The following is a 21,885-nucleotide window of genomic DNA, read 5'->3' as shown; positions in this document are numbered from 1 at the left end:
CTTTCCCCTATCAAGCGCTTTTCTATCCCATTGCAAATCTCCATGGATAGATAACCAAATGTGTGCGTGTCTCTGTGTGTGTTTGAGTGCGTGCTCAACTTGTTAGTCCTGGGAGGATGGAGAAATCTGCAGACGGGCCAACAGGGATGACCCCACCCATATAAGACCCTATAACACATGCACGGAAACACCGAAATCACACAAACAAATTCACACACGGACACATGCATGCACATTACGTGTATGTCGAGGCATGTGAGGTATATGTAGTGAGCACCATCTGCACGGAGAAGATTGAGGAAGGGTGGATATGGAAAAGGAGGACAGATTATTGTGTGTGTGTGTGTGTGTGTGTGTGTGTGTGTGTGTGTGTGTGTGTGTGTGTGTGTGTGTGTGTGTGTGTACAAACATTTTTGGAGTTAATCCAGGAAACTCTTTTGACCCACTTCCCGGCGGGCTTCCCTCCCATTCGCACTGAGCTGTTGTTGTGCCTAAACTCACAGGTCATTGAGGAAGCCGGCGTTTCTATTGTGCTCCGATTGTGCATACAATCATGAAATCGCTTACTAATGAGCGTCAACACGAACTCCTGATACAAGTTTCCTGAAGCAGCCGTGTTTCCGACATGTTCTCCAAAAGTAGAGCAAAAACAAGAGCAACATTTATGAGTTTTGGTGCGTTTTGAGATCATCGCTGGCTAGACTGCGGATGAGGGGCTGGGATATGGGCTGAGAGATTGTGTGTGTGTGTGTGTGTGTGTGTGTGTGTGTATGTGTGTGTTTGAGGGCCTTTTGTGTGTGAACACGTGCGATTACTCCCAGATGTACAGGACATGGGTGGATCCCCCAGCTGTATGCAGTTCACAGAGAGAGAGAGATGACGGATGAAATGACACCATTTTCACCCTACAGCTGTCTGCCTCTCCCTGTTTACCTCAGCTGACTATTTAAGTCGTGTATTTACTTTATTTCATGCTTAGATCTTTGTTTTAATTCTCGGTCTCCTCCACTAAGAGCCGTAATAAACAGGTATGGTGTCAGATGGTGCATGTGTGGCATCCTGACAGTAATAAGAGCCACTCATGCATGTCTGTTGCTTTGTTGTTGTAGGTAAGGCACGAAATGTAGGCTTTTAGTTGATACACAATGTAGCTGGCAACTGGTTTGTTAAGCTGAACAATGTTGAAGAGAATGGTAGATAAACCTTTTCAGATCACTTAAATGAAAGTTAAAATACAGCAATGTTTAAATATTTAATCACAAGCAAAGTCCTGCATTCAGAAAACTAGAGTAAAACTATATAAGACTTTGCTGAGAATGCCCCAGTGGAAATTTCTTTTGAAGAAATATAGTCTCTATCTCCTTTGCTTGGATTTAGATAAGAAGAATGATAACACTCTTGTCAGCACAAGGATTCGTTCATCTTAGATCACTTGCAAAATTAAAACCACTCCTGTCTGTTAAAGATTTGGAGATTTGCTTTTTTCCCCTCTCGCCTCGATTATTGCAATTCTCCGTGTGTAGTAGTCAGTCAGCCTTATCTCCTGCAGCTGGTTTAACGTGCAGCAGCCTGGTACCAAGAAGAGACACTATATCTTCCCTGTGCTGGCCTCTCTTCACTGGTTACCTGTGACGTACGGGTTCTTTTTAATTCATTTTAAAGCAGTAAGTTATCACTGCTCTCCAGTCCAGACAGCCTCTTTAAAGATGATCGAGCATTTCTTATTGTTGGCCCTGAGTTGTAGAATAGCTGCATCTCACTATTAGACCTTTCCGTGCCATCAATATCTTTAAAACCTGTTTAAACAAACACCTTTTTTTTTTTTTTAAACCTTTCAAAAGTCATTGTGATGTCATCACTGGTTACACTATATATATATATATATTTTTTTTTTTTTTTTTTTTCTTGATCTCTGTGCATCTTAGGTTAAGTTGATAATTTCACCCAGATATTCTATGCTTTCATCATTTACTAAAATATTCTTATTTATGTCTGTGGTTTTATGTGATGATTCCATTTCATCTCTCTAAACTACTTTGGTCAGCTTTTGTTATTTTTAAATGTACTCCATAAATAATTTTTAAATTGACTTTACAAGAAGCTGGAGCCATTAGACAGTTTCCTTTAAAGTAAAATAGGAGAACAGCGGCTCTCCTGGCTCTGTCTAAAAGTAACAAAACCTCACTAATTTGCAGTTATGAAATGAAGTGTTAAGACAACAGGTGCTGGTTTTACACAGTGTTACGGTATGTGCAGGAACATTTACAACAGACCATTGACTGGATATAAAAATGGATGTACGTGAAGGTGCAATACTACTAACGCCCACTAGGGGCTGGCTCCAAAAACCTCTGGCTCCAATCGACTCCCATTCAAAAAACATCAACTTTTTTCATAAAATACAAAGTCAATATATTTTTTCCAAAAGTCATTGTGCTGTCATTTGCTAAATTCACTCTGTCTGATGAGTGTTGTTGTGGTCTGTCTGAAAATAATTCCATAATTAATTAAATATTAGGCCTCAAAAAGCGGTATGTTTTGGGGCATGTCTCAGGGTTCTGCCCCTCACTTCTCATCTAACTCGTTGTCAGAAGGTGAATAAGTGCATTTCCCACGTTCTTCATTAAATATTATTGGTGGTCCAGCTTGTAAAGCTTGTAAAGAAGCTAGTAAAGAACAAGTTATGGAAGTTGTTTTTGAAAGTCTTATATGATCTGAATTTATCATGTGTTTATCACACGACCTGCTCTGTTAAGTCTTAACTTTCTGGTAGCTTTCAGCTAAGAGGTATAATATTTCACTCTGAAATGTCCCCCCTTTGCCCAAAATGGAAATAATCAAGTAAAGTACAAGTGCCTTGAAACTTTACGAGTAAATGTACTTAGTTACTTTCCAGCTCTTGTTGGAAGCAGAAGTAGACAAAGAATCAAAAGCATTTGGTCTCCAGTAGAGCTGGAGCAGGAGGGAGTGAGGAAAAGAAAGAGAGATGACCCAGTTCTGTTTCACACTGCGCTGGTGCCAGAGGCAGAGAGACTGTGGAGGCTATGGTGCACGTGACGGGTCTGGGCTGGGCCCTGGTCCACACGGGAAACGCACAATGTCTCGTTTGTTTTAAACGACTGCGCTGTTGGACCTGGTCTCCTTCTTTCCTCTTGCTGTCTGTTGTCTGCTGTGAAATGTGGAAATGATTTTTGCCTTTGGATCGTGTCCAGGTTCTTTTGGGAGTGATGCGTTTTTCCTGCTTTTCCTTCTCTATCTCGGATTCTCTATCTTTCAGTCCTTCACCTGATAAGATTCAATGATTTCGTTGAATATGTGGGGAGTTTACAGCTAAGGAGTGATGTTTGGAGAGAGAATGAAGTGCGGGTATCAATGCATGGAAGCTGTTGGTTCAAGGGAATGAAGCTTAAATTTGTTTTAAAGGGGAGGAGAATCGAAGAATTCTGATGGAGGGACTTTCTTCACACGCTCATAATTATTAAAAGCATTAGTTTAAACTCTAGGCTGCTTGAGTTGGTGTGGAAATCACCTACTGTGTTCCATCGACACACCCTGCCATCCAGACAGGCTTCATGTAGGATAACCTATTCCCGACATTGTGTATCACTAGAAAAATAACAAGGAGCGGCAAACCACATGGTAAAAGTGCCATTTTCCCCTAAAGACACAATACCTCTAACTAACCAGCCAATGATCATATGATACATATAATAGGTGCACCAGACTGACTTTTCATTGTCTGGGTGTCCTTGCTTATGTCCATTACTCTCTACAGCCGCCCACACAACTTTAAAAGGTTTTCCAGACCTCTTCCCTATCTCTGCTTCTTTCTAGCACACACACACGCACGCACGCACACACACACGCACGCACGCACGCACGCACACACACACACACACACGCACACGCACGCACGCACGCACACACACGTACACACACACCGTACAATGCACCTGAGAGCCAGACCGATTAAAATGCCAGGAACAAACAATGCATTATTTATGTAGTGTTACTATCTGCTCTGCAGAACTTTCATCACATATAATGTAAGTGTGTTGTAGATGTCATGCAAAATTACATTCAGTTTGAGCGTTTCAGTTTGTGAATGCCAGACATTCACTCGCTCACTGAGGAGAGTTCGCGTCGAGATTTGTTCGACGATTTTTCTGTTTCACAGAGGAACTGCTTTGCATTTTTTATATCTAACATTTTCTCTTTCTGTTTACACGTCCCACTGCCTGCCAAATCTTGTAACCTGCTTTTTTTGCATTGTGTTTTTACTGGACATAAAAGGACAAAGTTGAGTTTTCACAAAAACAACCTCCTGCTTTATGCTTGCAGACTACCGCACTGGGCCGTGCTTTGCCTCGGTGAATAACCAGATGTGTCAAGGCCAGCTGACAGGCATTGTCTGCACCAAGACTTTGTGCTGCGCCACAGTGGGACGGGCGTGGGGTCACCCCTGTGAGATGTGCCCGGCCCAGCCTCACCCCTGCCGAAGAGGGTTCATACCAAACCACCGCACCGGGGCGTGCCAAGGTAAAGTCTGTTCCTCAGAGTCTCTTTTTCTGTTTTTGTACCTTTTCTTTTCTGTCACTCTCCCGCCCCTCTCCTTCTTTGAGTAAAGTGCTGCTTCTGTCCTTTCTGCCCGTTTTAACTCCTTCTCACTCCTTGTCTGCCTTCACCCCTCACCCTCTGTCATCCCCTCATCTCTACCCACCATCCCCTCTCCAGAGGATTAGTTCTAATTGGGTTAAATTGGGGTGGATGGCAGTGCCTCCCACATGTGCATGGAATGCCCGCAGACACCCGCTGCGGCGGGACTGTCAGAGTCAGTAACACGGGTCAGTGGCGGTGCCACGTGGGAGTGCTCATTTCTGGTAAGACGGCCCTGTGTCTGCCTTCTCCAGACCCAACAACATCAGAACCTCTGCGGGGGAGGCGGACCTGAGCCAGGACCCAGAGGAACATGGAGTTCTCTGAGACTGCATCAGGTCACAGCCTCCTGCAGGTTTTCAGCCTGGGACCTGCGTTTTACTCTGTCAAATTCATTCAATTAATTTAATTTAGTCATCAGCATAACTCAGCAAGTAACAGATTGTAAACGTGGACAAACCCGGTGCTCTAGATCCACTTATTAATGACGTCATAGAGTCCCGTCTTTGAAAGCATATCTTCATGTCCATTCATTTTTGCATGTGATGGCAGCTGTACCCCTCTGTCTCAATGTAGACAGGTCCTTTCTGTATTTCCAACTTTGTTTCTATCTTTTCTTTGGTCAACTTCAGCCTCTGCTCCTCCTGCAGGAGACATTCCTATCCCTCTTTCTACTTTCCCTTTTCACTCTTCTGATCGCAGGAAGGTCAACGCCAGACTGTTCAAACTGACCCTATTTCAATCAACGTTAGTATTAGTCTGCGAGTGTGTTGCCCTCTTGCCCCTGGTGGAGTTTATTTGACCATCTCTGCATCATTTCTCTTGTTTCGTACATTAAATGAATCTGTCCTCATGTGTATTGGGGTGTGTATTAACTGTATACTCTGCATGCACAGACGTGGACGAGTGCCAGGCCATCCCTGGCATCTGTCAGGGAGGAAACTGTATCAACACAGTGGGATCCTTTGAATGTAAATGCCCCGCTGGGCACAAGTTCAACGAGGTCTCACAGAAATGTGAAGGTAAGAGTCACGCGAGCAGCCCTCATAGTAAAACTGTGAAATTTCTAACTTTCAGTGTACGCTCGAATGACAGAGTAGACTAACAAAATATTTTTGAAGTTCCAAAAAGTTAAGCGAGTTAAAAGCCACATCTGTCTAGATGTGGTTAACTTCACCTCAGTCATGGTATTCTGATTATTACTTTGTGGGGGGAGACCACACATAAGCCACTTTTTGCCCTTCCCTTGAAATAAGTTTAATTAAGCCAAAGCAGCACTCAGCTTTCTCGCAGTAATCCTGTGTAACTCACTTAATTGTGAGGTTTGAAAGAAATGGTGACGTGAAATGAAGTGTTTCTTTTCCTTTTTACATTTGTTAAAATAAGATTGATGTAACATTAGAAAGAAGAAATAAAAAGAAATAACCTGTTTTTGTTATATAAAGGTTATGAGCTCACGGTTTAACCGAAGGATTTTGCTGCTCCTATTTTACTTGATCTGGTTTGGCCAGATCTGTTCCACTGCTTTAGCACTGTACCTAAACAAACATTAGTCGTTCAGATTATAGTGTTGCCATCATTTTTAGCCAACATGGCTGCTGTTAAGCAAAACTTGAATAGTCCTACTTTAAAACAGCCAATCAATGCACACTATAAATCAAAAGACAGTCAGCGAAGATTATGTTTAAATTTTGTTTTGTACAGACACTTCTTTCTCAACTGGAGACTCTAATTAGCAGCCTCTGACTGACTTTCAGAAATATTAGATCCAAATTTCTTCTAACTTCTTTCTTAAATGTGGCCACTGAGAGTTTGTTTAATGTTTCTGGCTAAAAGAATCTTTAATAAAAGCCCTCTCTGCATCACTTCTGTTCTCCCATAAATAAAGGCTCACAGTTACCCTGTGAAAAATATTGGCTTATTAAGACATGAATATGACAATTTCCAGACCAAGTTTAACTCTGGTGAAACAGACCGAGCAAAGTTTTCTGGCACTCGTTTGCTGAGTAAAATATGTGCTATTTTATGCCCAGAAATAATTGCCGGAAAACTTCTGGACTGTGTAAAAGACATTTTCAAACGGGTCTAAGTTACAGTGTATTTCTTAACAGACTTTGTGCCTGATGATGTGCACTCAGTGGTTAACGGTGCTAACAGAAGAGCCGCTACAGAGGGCCCTGGATTTAATATCCTGCGACAATGCCTGATTTCCATTGTCACTGCCAACATGTGTTCTAGTCAGGAAGACGTTCACATTTCAAGTTTTCAGTTTATTCACTTTCATCGACTGTTATAATTACAATACTCTCCTATGGTCTCCTCTCCTCTCCTCAGATCTGGACGAGTGTTCAAACATCCAAGGTCTCTGCGGTGTGGGTGAATGCTCTAATACGGCTGGCAGCTACTTTTGCAAGTGTCCCCAGGGATATTACACCTCTGTGGATGGCTCCAGGTGTATAGGTGAGTCCCCTGTCGTACCGGCTGCCAGACCTCTCCAAAGGATAATCAGCTAAATTTGATTTGCTTTGGTTCATTGTTACTCCGATAGACAAAATTTGAGACAGAGCAGTTGAGCTAAAAAGGCGCTGCTTCGCTCTTTTTCCTTTTTCCGCTCCATTTTGGTTCTTCTCCCTTTTTGCCTGGCACTGACAGCAGAACTGAAATCTGTCCAACGTTCCAGCTGGTAGAATTTAGGTCAGTAGTCACTTGCTTGTTTCTAGTTCCACAACAATGAGCTATATTCCTTTCCAGCTGAGAAGTGCACGTGATGAGAGAAGTAAAGAGAACTCTTTTTTTTATTTTTTTGACATCATGGCGGGAAGAAGTGAACTTTATTGTGGGTCTGTCTGGTCAGTCTGTGTGAACAGCGAAATGCATGCGGGTGTGTCAATCAACAGTCCACATCCGGGGAGGTTGATAACAGTGTGCAGATTCGCACACCCACATGATCACCAGAAAAGCCTGTAAAGCTCCCTAGTTCAGCTCAGTTTCACCGAAAACAGACCAGTGAAGAATTTGGGTCAGAATAGTCCAAGAGATGTACATGCACATACGCACGCATGCATGCACGCGCGCGCACACACACACACACACACACACACACACACACACACACACACACACACACACACACACACACACACACACACACACACACACACAAACAAACACACGCTCACATTATCCCTCCCCCCAAGAGAGCATGTTTGTGAGGAAAGAATGTCTGAGTCTTTCGTTCCAGAAAACTATCGCGCCAAACATTTTAGTCTGTTTCCCATGCAGTAACACCACCAGTATGTCCCCTTTAGGGCCCAACTGTACAACCTCCTGCCACCTATAGACTATGCATGCCTGACATCTTGTCGAACTTAACCGAGCAATAGGGAGCCATGCTGCTGCACAGTGCCAGAAACGGCAGGATGAAGGAAAAGGTTCTCACAAATAGGAAGTGAATATGATTGAAAGTGGCACCCATCTTCCAAATCATGGAAATTCTGAAGCAACAACAACTGCTTCCTGATTGTGCTGGTGCCAATTTGCTTAACGTGCAGACAGCACATGCCATATTCCATACAGCACGGTTAGTTTAACTCCATTCACGCTGTGTTGTTTCCCACAGATGCTCGTGGTGGGTACTGCTATGCTAGCCTGCTGAATGGGCGCTGCGCCAACCAAAACTCACAGCTGTTGACCAAAATGCAGTGCTGCTGTGATAGTGGACGCTGCTGGTCTGATGGGTCCACCCCAGAAATGTGCCCGATCCGTGGAACAGGTGGAGTCACTCACCGTCACATGGCTTTACGTTTTCTGTTCTCATCTGTGCTTCTCCATGTCACAACACGGAGCTAACCTCCCATTGTTTTTCAATTTTAGAAGAGTACCAGAAACTGTGTATCCAGATCCCAGACGGGAACGGTGGAGGGCTGATACCTGGTCGTGTTCCAGGAGGCCCCGACCTGCCCGGCATCTACCCCGTTCCATATCCGGGTCAAACTCCCGGGCACGTTCCTGGCCAGGTACCTGGAGTGATTCCTGGTCAATTTCCCATTCAGGTTCCAGGCCAGATCCCGGGCCAAATACCAGGACAGTTTCCAGGACACTTTCCAGGTCAAATCCCAGGACACTTTCCAGGACAACCACCTATACAGCCTCCTCCACCAGGTACATACCCCTGTTTTTTGTTTGTGTGATTCACATATTCACGCATATTAAATGGAAAGTAGCTCATAACTCATACTTTTGGTCTGACTGATTGGATGTGCAATTCTTAACCTCCTGCTGATTTTCTTGCCATCAAAATCCCAGTTTTGAGGAACAACAACCTGCGCCCTTAAAATAACGAGCTGCAACCCACATAGCAGCTGTGAAGACACTCGCATATCGTGCAGAATATGTCCTGTCCAGAAGAAACCATTCCTGCAAATGTTCAGACCAGAAATTTCAAGAGTTTAATTAACCATGTGCAAAATATAAAATTTCATCCGGAACTGTTTTGCAAGGGAACTTGGCAGAGTTTCTAAAGAAAGACGAAATTCTCAGAGCAAAACTAAAACATTTTTTTTTCCTTAATTAGAGTCAAAGTGGATCATGCCTAAATCTTAATACAGTGCAAATGTAGTGTACAGATAGATCTGGCAATGTTTTTCTCATGCTCTTTAGCTTTTACTGCTACATGTACATTATCAGTACGCTGTATATGGTACCTACATCTTCTGTTGAAGGAATTTCTCACAGATTAAGATGTTAAACTAAATTTCCTTTAGTCTGCATGACACTGAATAAAGCAGATGTGGATTTTTATGATGTGTTTTTATGATGTATTGATGGTATTTTTGTCTGACTGTTTCTTTCAGGCCCTGTAATTATCCAAACCCAGAATATCACCAACATGTGCCAGGCCTACCGCAACCTCTGCCTGAATGGCAGGTGCTTCCCAATGCCGGGCATTGGATATCGCTGTGAGTGCAACATGGGCTTCAAGTTGGACGTACGGGGAGAGTGTATCGGTAAGTTTTGGTCAGAGTGAGGGACGAGTTTATTTAACGCGAGGCTTAATGTGCACGAAGAAAGATTTTTGAGCTTCACGTTTGCTCTCCAGATGACGACGAATGTGAAAGAAACCCATGTGCACATGGAGAATGTGTGAACACCCCGGGGTCTTACATTTGTCAGTGTCCTGCTGGATTCCAGACCACCGCAACCAGGACTGAGTGCCGAGGTTATACGCACACACACACACACACACACACACACACAAACACGCGCACACACCCACACCCACACGCACACGTACGCACACACACACACACACACACACACACACACACACACACACACACACACACACACACACACACACACACACACTTGCCACGTCATCCTAACCTTGATCACCACAACTCAATGCCTAACCCTAACCCTAATCTAAACCTGATTTTAATCTGAACCCGCCCACATACTAAGAGTATTCATGTGTTTTTTGTGCTATCCATTTATCTCTGCCAGATCTGGATGAGTGCGTTGCCAACGGTCGTATCTGCAACAACGGCCGCTGTGTGAACACCGAGGGCAGCTTCCACTGTGTCTGCAATGCTGGATTTGAAATTTCACTCGATGGCAAAAACTGTCAAGGTCTGTCAAGTCCTCACATCTGCCTTTATGTCATAGTCACACATTCACAGGGTGGTTTTCTTTAATAACCACAGCATGTGTAATGTTTGTGTTTAACGGACCGTGGATCTGTTGGAGGTGGTATTTTAATACCAATGGAAGCATGTACCATAATAGCTGGGATTTTATATGATCATGCTGGTGGTTTTGTGTTTCGGATTGTTAATTACAAAATATGTAAATTTTATGGTACCACTAAGTTTTTCCGCAGGACTCGATTTTATTAGTATTTGCGTTTTACCTTACAGACATCCATTTATTTCCATTCATTTGAGAAACTTGCAAATGTCTTGCAAACCTGATAGATAGTCCATCTCAGGAAATGTTTCTTGCCTCTAAGGGGTAGCTCCACTTTGTCAGAAATGCTTGACATATGATGAGATAGTTTTGGAAACCTTGTCCCTCCACACTTCTCCCACGTTGGGTCAGTGGGGGGTACATTTCTTAAACAGGTTATCTGACATTCACACCCACTTTATGCTATCCAAGTGAGGTTAGGGTGGTGTGAAAAGCAGCCAGGGTTCAAACCTCATTTGTGACTCAACTATTTGTCACTTTTCATGCGAACAACTGAGTGCAACACAATAAATGCCTTCCAGGAGACAGTAAGACTGCTGTTATATACATTTTTAAACAATATTACCGCTCCTCCTTCTCATGACAACCTATCCACTGTGGCTGTTTGGAACAACTATGAACACTTCTGATGCCCTATGTGGTTGGACTACATGTCATGTTCTGATCCAGTATACTCAAACCCATATATTTTCTGTTGTTAAATTATATTACTTAAAAATTTGACCTGTCCTCCAATATCCTTTTTTTTTCGTGTTTGTTTGGTGTTTGTCTTCCAGTCTTCTGGTGCTTAAATGCATCAAAAAGTGATCTGAAAATAGTCTTTGCTTTCTACTGCATTGTTTATCAGTTCAGTATAACTTTGATGAAAGCAATGTGACAATCTGATTGTCACATTACAAGACAGAGGTCAACCATAATGTTTCAAATTGTTGTTAATGGACTAAACCATGAAAAATGCCTTTAACCAGGGATCCAACTGTACTGCTATCAATCTATTGTTTAATTTGTGTTCGTCCACAGACCAGGACGAGTGTCTGATCAGGAACATGTGCCTCAACGGACTGTGTATCAATGAAGATGGCAGCTTTAAATGCATCTGTAAACCTGGATTCCTGCTCGACACCAGTGGACGCATGTGTGTCGGTATGTTTGTCAGAGACCCCACAGATTCTTAAGATCACATCTCTACATTGACATGCTTACTCGCTACATCAGCAGAATATATACTGAGTCTGTTATTCTTCTGATCTGCATTTTTAGCTATGCTTGGAGGGTGGCTACCTCTCTGGCATGTTAGTAGTTCTGTTATGTGAGTCTCAGCACTCAGGGCAAAAATCCCCCTAAAAGCCTTGGAAAAATCCCTGTGTCCCGGCCAGCTGGACATATGGATAGCTGGGGCCCGCCTATTTTGAGATTCTTGCAGACAGCCTTCCATAAACTTGTCTTTTCAAGGGAAAAGATGTTTGGCTTTTCTCTTGAAAATGACATGCTGCAACAACATGGTGCAAAAAAACAACAATTTAGAATAAATAAATAAAGTGTTTAAAATATTTACTACCTAACAAGTTAAAAAAAAAAAAAAAAAAGCACTGGAAAGAACAGTCTTTTGTTGGCGTGACCTGCAGCCATTTTGCCCCGCATGATTTCAGATCCAGACGTTTGATCTCAGAGACACTGATCTGTTTGAGTCATGAGAGAATAGATAAACAGGAGGGTAGGGTCGGGTGAAGTGTGCTAATGTTTGCAGCCATTAATGAAATGTGTAGTCTGAAGGGGCCCTGGGGCCTCATTGTCTCTCTCTGCAGTCTGTCCGTCCCCCAACACACCCAAAGAGAACACACACACACACACACACACACACACACACACACACACACACACTACATAAACACACAGTTGTGCGTCTATGCCATATCCCTGTTCACATAATTATTGTGATACGGTGTGGGAATAAAGAGGAAGGAGAAGAATGTGTTCTTAGTTGAGGTTATAAAACTGAAACTGTGCAGCAGTTTTGGCTCTATTATTCAGTAAATGAATCAAGACCTGATGATTTTAATAAAGACTGCTTTAGTAGGACATGTATTTTAAACATTTTTGAGGTTCTTTGTGTCTAACTGTTTATGAACAATGGATTTTGTTTGCCTGTTTATAGACATAGATGAGTGTGCGACTCCAGGCATGTGCATGAACGGCCACTGCGTCAACACGGAGGGATCCTTCCGCTGTGAGTGCATGGCTGGGATGGCAGTGGGCCTCGACGGTCGGGTCTGTGTTGGTAAGTAACTGTAGTTTTGTTTCCACGAACGCTTCATGTGTTCATTTTGGATATTAGGGAAAACTGTGATCTCACATCAGCCCCTCTTTAGGTGAAGATAGATAGCCATCTATTTTTGTTTCAGAAGATATTGAAGGCAACACAAACACCCTCTTTTTGTACGTAGCATGTGTCTCCAAAGTTTCAGTCTGGCTGCAACTTCTTTTAAAGTTTTCTGTTGCCGCACATAGAAGATAAAAAAAAAAAATCCGTTTTTTAGTTACAGCACCTTTGTTTGAAAAAGTCATTGACTACTTTCAGAAAAACTTGTCACTTTCCACAAGCACATATATGTGCCTTTATTATCTAACCAGTGAATGGTCAAAATGTTTGTTCCACTTTACAAGAACAGATAAAAGCTACGGAGGAGCACATTTTTAAGAGGGATTCATCCCACAATTGTCTCCATATGTAAACCAGAATAACCACAACGCAAATATTTTAAACATCTGTGATTAAAAACAAGCTGAACTGAATGTGATGAAACACAAAATAAGCCCATCACAATAAACTTCATCAATAGCATATCCTGTTAACCTGCTGCAACCACATGCTCAGTATCATTAAACATGTGTTGATCATTACTGATAAATGTTTCCCTGCCCTCTGGTGCTGTAGTCCCCTGGAGTAGTACCCAGGGAACAGAGCTATTTATTCCTTTATTTTCAACACTCTACAAATGACATTTCTTTACAAATTGTGTGGGAAGTGTTGAAATGCTGTTGTTCGGTCTCGGTGAGTGTTCGACAGGATGATATCAGTGCAGGAGAATGCCTCAAATCCCTGGATATTACGGAGAGAGAACAACCATTTGATTTGCCAGTGTTGTTGTTTATTGAAGCTTGTGACTCCTGCCTCTCTTTCTCTCTCTTCCAGTCTGTCTGCAGCCTCTTTCCAGATCTCTTTCCTCATCTCTCTCACACACACATTGTGTCTATCTTGTTTTGTCCCGAACAGACACACATATGCGCAGTACGTGTTATGGTGGCTACAAGCGAGGGCAGTGTGTTCGGCCTTTATTTGGAGCTGTGACCAAGTCGGAGTGCTGCTGTGCCAGCACAGAGTACGCCTACGGGGAGCCCTGCCAACCCTGCCCACCGCAAAGCTCTGGTACGGATATTCAAATCACTCCACCCTTTACACATAGGAATCCCCCTCCTGCTGCCCAGCGCATACAAACATGGACATACACACACACACACACACACACACACACACACACACACACACACACACACACACACAGCTTGTGTTTGATTCAAAACACACCTGTCAGAGTCACAATAACCAGATGAAATATTGTGTCTCTGCATACCAGCTTGGATTTCAGAAATGACAGAATGGCGGTCATGAAGTCAAGTTATTTAACAGAGACGCCCCCCAGTTAGGAATCACTGAGCCTCCACATTGCACACACACACTCACCCGCACCCGCACCCGCACACACACACACACACACACACACACACACACACACACACACACACACACACACACACACACACACACACACACACACACACACACACACACACACATGTCATCCAGTCACTACTCATTAGTCCTACCAATTAAAGTTTCTATATCAAAAGACGCCAGAGCTGCACCACATTAAGAGACGCTTTTATACACATCTAGGCTAAATGAGAACGCATGTAAATGGATAATGACATGGTATTAAGTTTCTTGCTCTGAGATTTGTTGGATTTTGGCAAATGTGATATTTTCCCAAACGCTGTTATTTCTCCTTTTATCAACCAAACTGTGCTATTTTGTGTGTTTTTGCTGCAGCTGAGTTCCTGGCTCTGTGCCCCAATAGCATCGGCATAACCGGCGATGGAAGAGGTAATGCACACGAGCTCGTCTGTATGGATTCCACTGGTTTTAAAACACTGACCACAAAGAAACCAAACAGGGCTACATAAATTCGAGGCAGTTATTGCTTTGCGTTTTTTTTTCTCCCTCTCATGTTCAGCAGCTTATTCTCTGCCTTCTCAGATATTAACGAATGCGCCCTCGACCCTGACATCTGCCAGAACGGAGTGTGTGAGAATATGCTGAGGACGTACAAATGCACCTGCAATGAAGGCTTTGAGGTGGACGTGACAGGCCAAAACTGTATTGGTGGGTGAACTGCTCTATAATGTCTGTCTTCTTGGAAAATTTAAGTATATGGTCTCGATATCAGAAGCCAGTTTCAGGAATGTCCTCATGTGTCTCTGTCTGTGTTTTTCCTCAGATATTGATGAGTGTCTGATGAACAGGCTGCTGTGTGACAATGGTCTGTGCAGGAACACGCCAGGGAGTTTCACTTGTCAGTGTCCCAAAGGATTTCGCTTTGATCCTGAAACAGACGTCTGTGAAGGTCAGGCACTTGTTTATTCTGTTTTAAAGAACAATGTCACTTTATCAAGGAGATACAAAAAAATTAAAAAATGAATCTGGTGTTTGTTTTTGTCCTCCACAGATGTGGATGAGTGTGAGTCTAGCCCCTGTGTTAACGGAGAGTGTATGAACAGCCAAGGCTCCTATGTGTGTTTGTGTTCAACGGGGAGTTCGCTGGACAGCTCTGGGTTGGAGTGTATCGGTAAGTGAGCATCATGTTGTTTGTGTTTGACATCTTCACCAAAACAACACTTTAGTTGGCATAGTGTTTACTTATTCAATGTAAAAACAGCAAAAATATTCAAAAAAGAAGATAATAATTTTATTTATTCATACAGATCATTTATTAATATCAAGTGTTGGAATTAGATGAATATGGCTTTTTAGAAAAGCACTTGTTCCACTTTTTTTTATTAACATGAAAACTGTCTAGCCTCCAGTTTAACATTGCAGCAGCTGAGTGATAAACTATATTAAATTGCCCCCATTACTTTTTTGCAAAACATAAAAACTTGGAGCATTTGAGTGACATAAGCTCTTACTTTGACAAAACAGAGAGATAAAATTTGTGAAGTCTGGAGAAAATCTTTTCTATGTCCAGGACAAGTTGATCATTAAAGACAATCAGCTATTTCCAACATTTTACGACAGCAGTAGAGATCATTTATTGTTATATTTGTGTCTAACCAGTCACATGTGTCTTGTGGATGTCTAGTAACTATGAGGCTTGTTTCGTAAAACAGAGACTACTAAGAGCACCTGCTGGTTGAAGATTGTCAATAATCGCTGTGAGGTCAACATAAACGGGGCAACACTGAAGTCCCACTGCTGCGCCACACTGGGAGAAGCCTGGAACAGCCCTTGTGCCAAATGTGAAAAAGGTGATCAATATTTGCTTGCAATGCTTTTAATTTGTTTTGTGAAATGACTTTATTGGCTGACGATGTATTTTGTGCCCTCCCCTTTTTTTTTCAGATCGTATCTGCACTAAAGGCTTTGCAAGAGCCCGAGGAAATGTCTGTGAAGGTAAGCACTGCTTTGATGACCTGGACTTGTGTTTTTATTGCAGTAATGTGAAACACTAAACTTTGTTTGTTGATGTTGGTGTGTTCTTGTTCTGCTCACTGTCAGATGTGGATGAGTGTCAAGTGTTTCCTGGAGTGTGCATCAATGGCAAGTGCATCAACACACCGGGCTCCTTCTTCTGCCAGTGCCCTCCAGGAATGACTGTTGATGTCAGCGGCAGGACGTGCATCGGTAGGTGTTCATAAGTGTAGTGGTCATCTTATGTGCATTTAAATAATTTATACTACTTCATATTCAAGTACACACAAAATATGTGTCATTGACTTCCAGACCTGCGTACGGAGCAGTGTTACCTCACCCATGAGGATGAGCGCTGCGGGGCTCCGATCCCAGGGAAGCACCGTGTGGATGCCTGCTGCTGCTCAGTTGGTGTCGCCTGGGGCCCCGAATGTGATGAATGTCCAGAGAAGGGCACTCCAGACTACACCCAGCTCTGTCCTCGAGGCCCAGGCTTCTCACATAGGGGAGACTTCATCAATGGCAGACCCTTCCTTAAAGGTATTGTACTGTTCACAGACTGCATGGACTGCCTGGGTTGTTTCATCATCGCTCACCTGCCTTTATCCCTCTGCTCTGTACCTTAGATATAAACGAGTGCAGGATGATAAACACCCTGTGCTCAAATGGGAGGTGCAGGAACACCATCGGCAGCTTCCGTTGTCGCTGTGATAACGGCTACGCTCTGGACTCCGATGAGAGGAATTGCACTGGTGAGTAGTAAAGAAGTAATCAGCTGATTTCAGTCTGTTAGTCGACAAAGACATCAATCAACAACCATTTGATAATTTATTTTTAAGTCATTTATCTAGGTAAACGTGAAACAGCGACTCAAGCCACCTATGGCTTTTGGGAAATTGCGATAAAAATATTTGTAGTGTTCCTTACATTTCCTAGACAAAATGCAAAAGAACCCAGGTGATTCATTGTCGTTGAAAGATGAATCAGAAATGAAATACATTTAGCTAATAATGTTGGATCTGACCCACATGTGTCTTCTATTTTTAACTGAAATGTTTTCTGAACATCAGCTATAACAGTACTGCAGCTCCATTGCGTCTCTACAAGTCTCGCCATTCTTCATCAGTCCCCCTCTTTGAATCCCTCTGCCAACACTAATTACACTGGAGTGGTGTAAAGCCTCCATTCAGCTTATTCGGTTTAATGCGAGGCTGGCGGCTGCTTTGGACTTGTTGGAGCTGGTCCCTGTAGTCTGCTTAGCTGCATTGCTGCGCTGTTTAAATGTGCATATATCCCTTTAGGTATAAATGCCGGTGCCATTTCTTTATTCTGAAATCATTTATAGGCTCCTGGTGCGTACATGATATCTGCGACCTTTTAACCCCATATAAATGAGATCCCAGCTCAAAGTCTTTGAGTTAAGTGTTTCAAAATGTGGATTAAAATGAAAAGGGATCAGGCCTTTAGTCAATGGAAGAATCCTGTTAATCTTATTGTAGTCTTTCTTTCATGCAGTAATCTTTTGTCAAATATTTTGTGCTTTCATGATTTGTTTGTCCTATTTGGTACTTCATACCTTAAATTTTAAAACCAGTAAATGATTTTAAAGCAGTTTAAAGGAAAGGTTTAACTGGCTGAGTTTTGTTGCTTTCCTTCCACGTAGACATCGATGAGTGCCGCATCTCTCCGGACCTCTGCGGACAGGGAAGGTGCGTCAACACGGCGGGAGATTTTGAGTGCGAGTGCTTAGAGGGTTACGAGAGCGGCTTCATGATGATGAAGAACTGCATGGGTGAGTCATGAATCCTCACACAGCAGCACCTGACGAGACTGAATATGCATCCATTTAATCATCTCTTCTTTAGATGATTTGGTTCAGAGACTGTGAGTCTTTGAGGAACATGAGTGAGAAACTCGATCTCCTTAACAAGTCTCTCACACACCCTATTAAAGTGGCGTTATCTGAGAGCAGAGAACTCGGCCAGCCAATTAAGTGCTCCAAGTGTACGACAGGTCTGCCACACAATCTGAGCTTCCTCTTGGGCCGTAAGCTCTGGATGAGGTGTTCTCTGTTTAGACGGATGATGTAATATGAAATTTGCAGGCTGTGTGCATTTGTATATACATGTGTGTCTATGTGAGAAAGAAGGAGAGTTAAACTGACTTTATTTATACCCAAGTGGGGTGTTGAAAGGGCCTCGTCTGGGAAGCCTGAGTGTTGTCACAATCACTTTGCAAAACTGGTCCATAAAGTCTTAAAGATAATTATTCTTTATTACATACCATAGCTGACCCGCATGTGAGGGACACACACAATCAGCTACCCACCAAAATGATTTTTTACATGCAGCCACAAGTCCTAATGTTCTCCCATCTGTGAAAAGACTTAATGCTCTATTTCTGTTCTGGTTTGCCTTTGATGCTATTTGATTAAATTCTTGGGAGAAATCATACACAAAACAGAGAGTCTCCATACTTTTGTTGGCTTAAAGCCACCTTGAGACCAAAATTGGCAAGACAAAATTTACTCGCTCGCTGCGGTGAAAAAAGCAGCTGGAACTGGAAATAATGTGGGCAATGTTGCAATCATAAGCTGTTGGTACTGACTGGGCTAAGAGGCTAACCAAAATTAACTACTAAAAACAAATTATACATCGGTTTTACTCACTTTATTACAATGCTCCCATGGAGCTGCTGCTTCATTATGCAACAAGTGCCTCCTGACTGCTGGTCCCACAATCTCTCTTAAACTGGAAACACAATTGTGAAGTTATCAGTCCAGTGGGTTTCATTGGAAACCAGCCTGAGTGAGACTGAACCCTAACAACTGTGTGTGCGTGCGTGCTTGTGTTTTTGTGTGTGTGTGTGTGTGTGTGTGTGTGTGTGTGTGTGTATGTGTGTTCTTCCACTGTCAGACATCGATGAGTGTGAGAGGAACCCTCTGCTCTGCCGGGGAGGTGACTGTATAAACACAGAGGGCAGCTTCCAGTGCATTTGCCCGGAGGGACACGAGATCGCTCCCGATGGCTCGGCCTGTTTAGGTGAGTGCTGATGTCATCAACGGGGACAGTTCTCCCTAAATCTTTTCCTCTTTCTTCTTTTTCTCCCTTCTTTGAGTAAAATGTGCAGCAGGATGAAATTTCTGTTCTTACTAGTGAGTGGGGATGTTGTCACAGAACAGACAGAGCTTTGGTTCATCCCCCTCCAGCTCTCCCTGTTTCTGCCTTTATGTGTGGGCTCACTGGGGCTGTATGTGGAGTGGGCGTGTTTGAATGACGTCTGTTAATGTGTGGGGTTTATATTGTTTGATGGCTGATATGAACGAAGGCCATTCTGTGTGTGTTGACATATGTACTGTATACAAAGAAAGGGTATTGAAATACATCTTTTAATTTCTTGCTTTTTATTATTTATTGAGGTCTTAAATGGTATCGTTATTTTGTATTGTGTTTTTCACTATTTAGATTGTAGAGAAGCTTTTACTATTGTGTAATGTACTTTTATTTTGAAAGTTCTGCTTTTAGGATGCAGCATGTGTTGAGTTTTCAGCGGATAATTGGCAAAGATTCAGCCATCATGTTATGTTATGTAGGTTTTGTACCTGCTCTGCATAGGGCCTTCCTGATGAAGGCTCTTCCGGTGAGTTAGTTTTGTGTGTAGTTTACTTGAGCAGGTAATTGACTGGAGAATTTTTTTATGACTTTTCCCGTGCTGTCTAGTTTCCCAAGTCCCATGATTAGTTAATTGCACGGATTGATTTTATCATGCATTATTCACTTGGTGTCATTCTCATGACCTAATGCAGGTTTCAGTCCATGGCCGAATGCTCAGTCACAGGCCATTAAGCGAATTTCTTTTCTTTTTCACTACCTAAAAACAATAAAACATCATTGAAACTGTTCACCTTGTCTTTTTTATTTTTTATTATTGATTTATCAGTTAATCAAGAAAATAGTTTATTAGATAATGAATATCTTTTTTAGTGTTAGCCATGACTTCTTTCTGTTTACTCCATCCTGACTTGTCTTTAAACTTCATGTCGACATTCTGTTAGCATCTTCAGCTTTAAACATGTGGGTTATTCTTGTTGATTTTTTTTTTTTTAATATAAAGTCTGAATGTAATAATTGTTTTGTTCTTTCACAGATATCAATGAGTGTGAGTTGAGTGACAGGCTGTGCAAGAACGGCCAGTGTGTCAATATGATCGGCCGCTACCAGTGTGCCTGCGACACTGGATACAAATCTACTGAGAACCGACTGGAATGTGTCGGTACGTTTCGAACAACGTTTCTTACAAATACATATCTTTTGATTTTATTGAGGCTTTACAGCATCGATATATGGATTTTTTTTTTTTCTGCCCCTCAGACATTGACGAGTGTACCATTGAGAATGGTGGCTGCGAGACTTTCTGTACTAACTCAGAGGGCAGCTACGAGTGCAGCTGCCACAATGGATACGCCCTGATGCCTGATCTGAGAAGCTGTACTGGTAAGTAGCTGTGTGGCCATCATATTTTATCTTTTGTCCTTTGAGTGTTTCGTAGTAGGCACATTTTTAGATTTACTTTTGCCCTATTCGTCAGACGTGGTAGCTGAAGCAAACTGCCTTTCATTGACATTCAGGTTTTTTAAACATCACACACAATGTAGTACAAAAATACTTCAAAGTTTGTGTTTGGAGAGACCGGATTTAAGAGCAGGAATAAAGCAGCTCATTGAGAAACCTTGTATATACAATAGAGAGACATTGCTGTGATTTGGCTGGCACATGTTTAAAGGAAACATACACTCTCACAGAAAAATACTTAATCTGAAGACTGTTCATTCATTATTAACTTCAAAATGTTAACAGACAGTGATAGATGGTGTTTATTGGGGATGCTGGCAGAGTCTAACAGAATTTCGTGCTTCGCCGGTGTTAATTTTGGAAAATGACGGCAGGTTTCATGAGCTGATCATAGACTGACTCTTGTGACTTATTCCTTTAATTACCAGAGACAGATAAATAGACACAGATGAAGGCAGTGCAGCGGTAATTTGAGAGTATTTTTAAGTGTAATGTTGAGTTTATTGCACAAGCTCTGTCTTGAATTAACCTGACTTTTTTTGAGTGAAAAAGTAAATGCACACCAGAATCTATAGTTAGTCCTGTATTCTGCCTCGTGTGCATCCATAAAGTAGCTTGGTTTCCTGTTGTTCTTGATGTTCTTGATGTTCTTTTAGAAACATTTCTTGGTGTAAAAATGTTCTTTTTCCTGACCTCTACACTTTGCCTACTCCCATTTCCTTTTTGATTTGCCTTTCTGCGTCTCTTGTCCCCAATTTTCAGATATTGATGAGTGTGAGGAAAGCCCGGACATCTGTGACGGAGGCCAATGTACCAACACCCCAGGGACTTACCAGTGTTTGTGCTTTGACGGCTTCATGTCATCTGAGGATATGAAGACCTGCTTAGGTAACAGATGTGCATTTTCTGTTCAAAATAAAACACTGCTGCTGCTACACCCCACTTCAGCTTTGCACTTATTAGATCCATGGGGTTCTCTGAGATTTACTGAAACAACATCAAGGTTGCCCAAGACATGAGTCATGAGACAAGCCTTAATGAATCAAATCTACGAGTCTATTGTTGTTAATTTACAAGATGTTGAACGTTGTTGGGCCAAGCAGGGAGGAATGTGTGACATTTAGATGTTTGGTTCCACTGAGTGAAAAAACAAAAACTTGACAT

The 21,885-nt window shown here is 42.4% G+C and overlaps 1 protein-coding gene across 2 annotated transcripts in view; it reads left to right on the top strand.

Moving 5' to 3' along the window:
• The window catches only part of fbn1 (fibrillin 1), a 61,206-nt gene that overhangs the window by 9,333 nt on the left and 29,988 nt on the right, over positions 1-21,885 (top strand). For both annotated transcript variants that reach the window (XM_069173700.1, XM_069173702.1), the window contains 25 exons: positions 4,342-4,539; positions 5,553-5,678; positions 6,991-7,116; positions 8,276-8,428; positions 8,530-8,817; positions 9,510-9,662; positions 9,755-9,874; positions 10,162-10,287; positions 11,425-11,547; positions 12,560-12,682; positions 13,679-13,831; positions 14,513-14,566; positions 14,720-14,845; positions 14,961-15,086; positions 15,189-15,308; positions 15,850-15,987; positions 16,082-16,132; positions 16,238-16,363; positions 16,463-16,690; positions 16,777-16,902; positions 17,814-17,942; positions 19,066-19,191; positions 20,297-20,422; positions 20,521-20,643; positions 21,484-21,609. In XM_069173700.1, coding sequence (XP_069029801.1) covers positions 4,342-4,539; positions 5,553-5,678; positions 6,991-7,116; positions 8,276-8,428; positions 8,530-8,817; positions 9,510-9,662; positions 9,755-9,874; positions 10,162-10,287; positions 11,425-11,547; positions 12,560-12,682; positions 13,679-13,831; positions 14,513-14,566; positions 14,720-14,845; positions 14,961-15,086; positions 15,189-15,308; positions 15,850-15,987; positions 16,082-16,132; positions 16,238-16,363; positions 16,463-16,690; positions 16,777-16,902; positions 17,814-17,942; positions 19,066-19,191; positions 20,297-20,422; positions 20,521-20,643; positions 21,484-21,609 — 3,414 coding nt within the window. The remainder of the gene's footprint in view (positions 1-4,341; positions 4,540-5,552; positions 5,679-6,990; positions 7,117-8,275; positions 8,429-8,529; positions 8,818-9,509; positions 9,663-9,754; positions 9,875-10,161; positions 10,288-11,424; positions 11,548-12,559; positions 12,683-13,678; positions 13,832-14,512; positions 14,567-14,719; positions 14,846-14,960; positions 15,087-15,188; positions 15,309-15,849; positions 15,988-16,081; positions 16,133-16,237; positions 16,364-16,462; positions 16,691-16,776; positions 16,903-17,813; positions 17,943-19,065; positions 19,192-20,296; positions 20,423-20,520; positions 20,644-21,483; positions 21,610-21,885) is intronic.

Source organism: Embiotoca jacksoni, unplaced genomic scaffold, assembly GCF_022577435.1.
Source record: "Embiotoca jacksoni isolate LCO1_2020_lvr unplaced genomic scaffold, fEmbJac1.0.p SCAF_6, whole genome shotgun sequence".
In the NCBI taxonomy this organism is placed as follows: domain Eukaryota; kingdom Metazoa; phylum Chordata; class Actinopteri; family Embiotocidae; genus Embiotoca; species Embiotoca jacksoni.
Note: the sequence above shows the minus strand (reverse complement) of the source record. Positions and strands in the feature narration are given on the sequence as shown.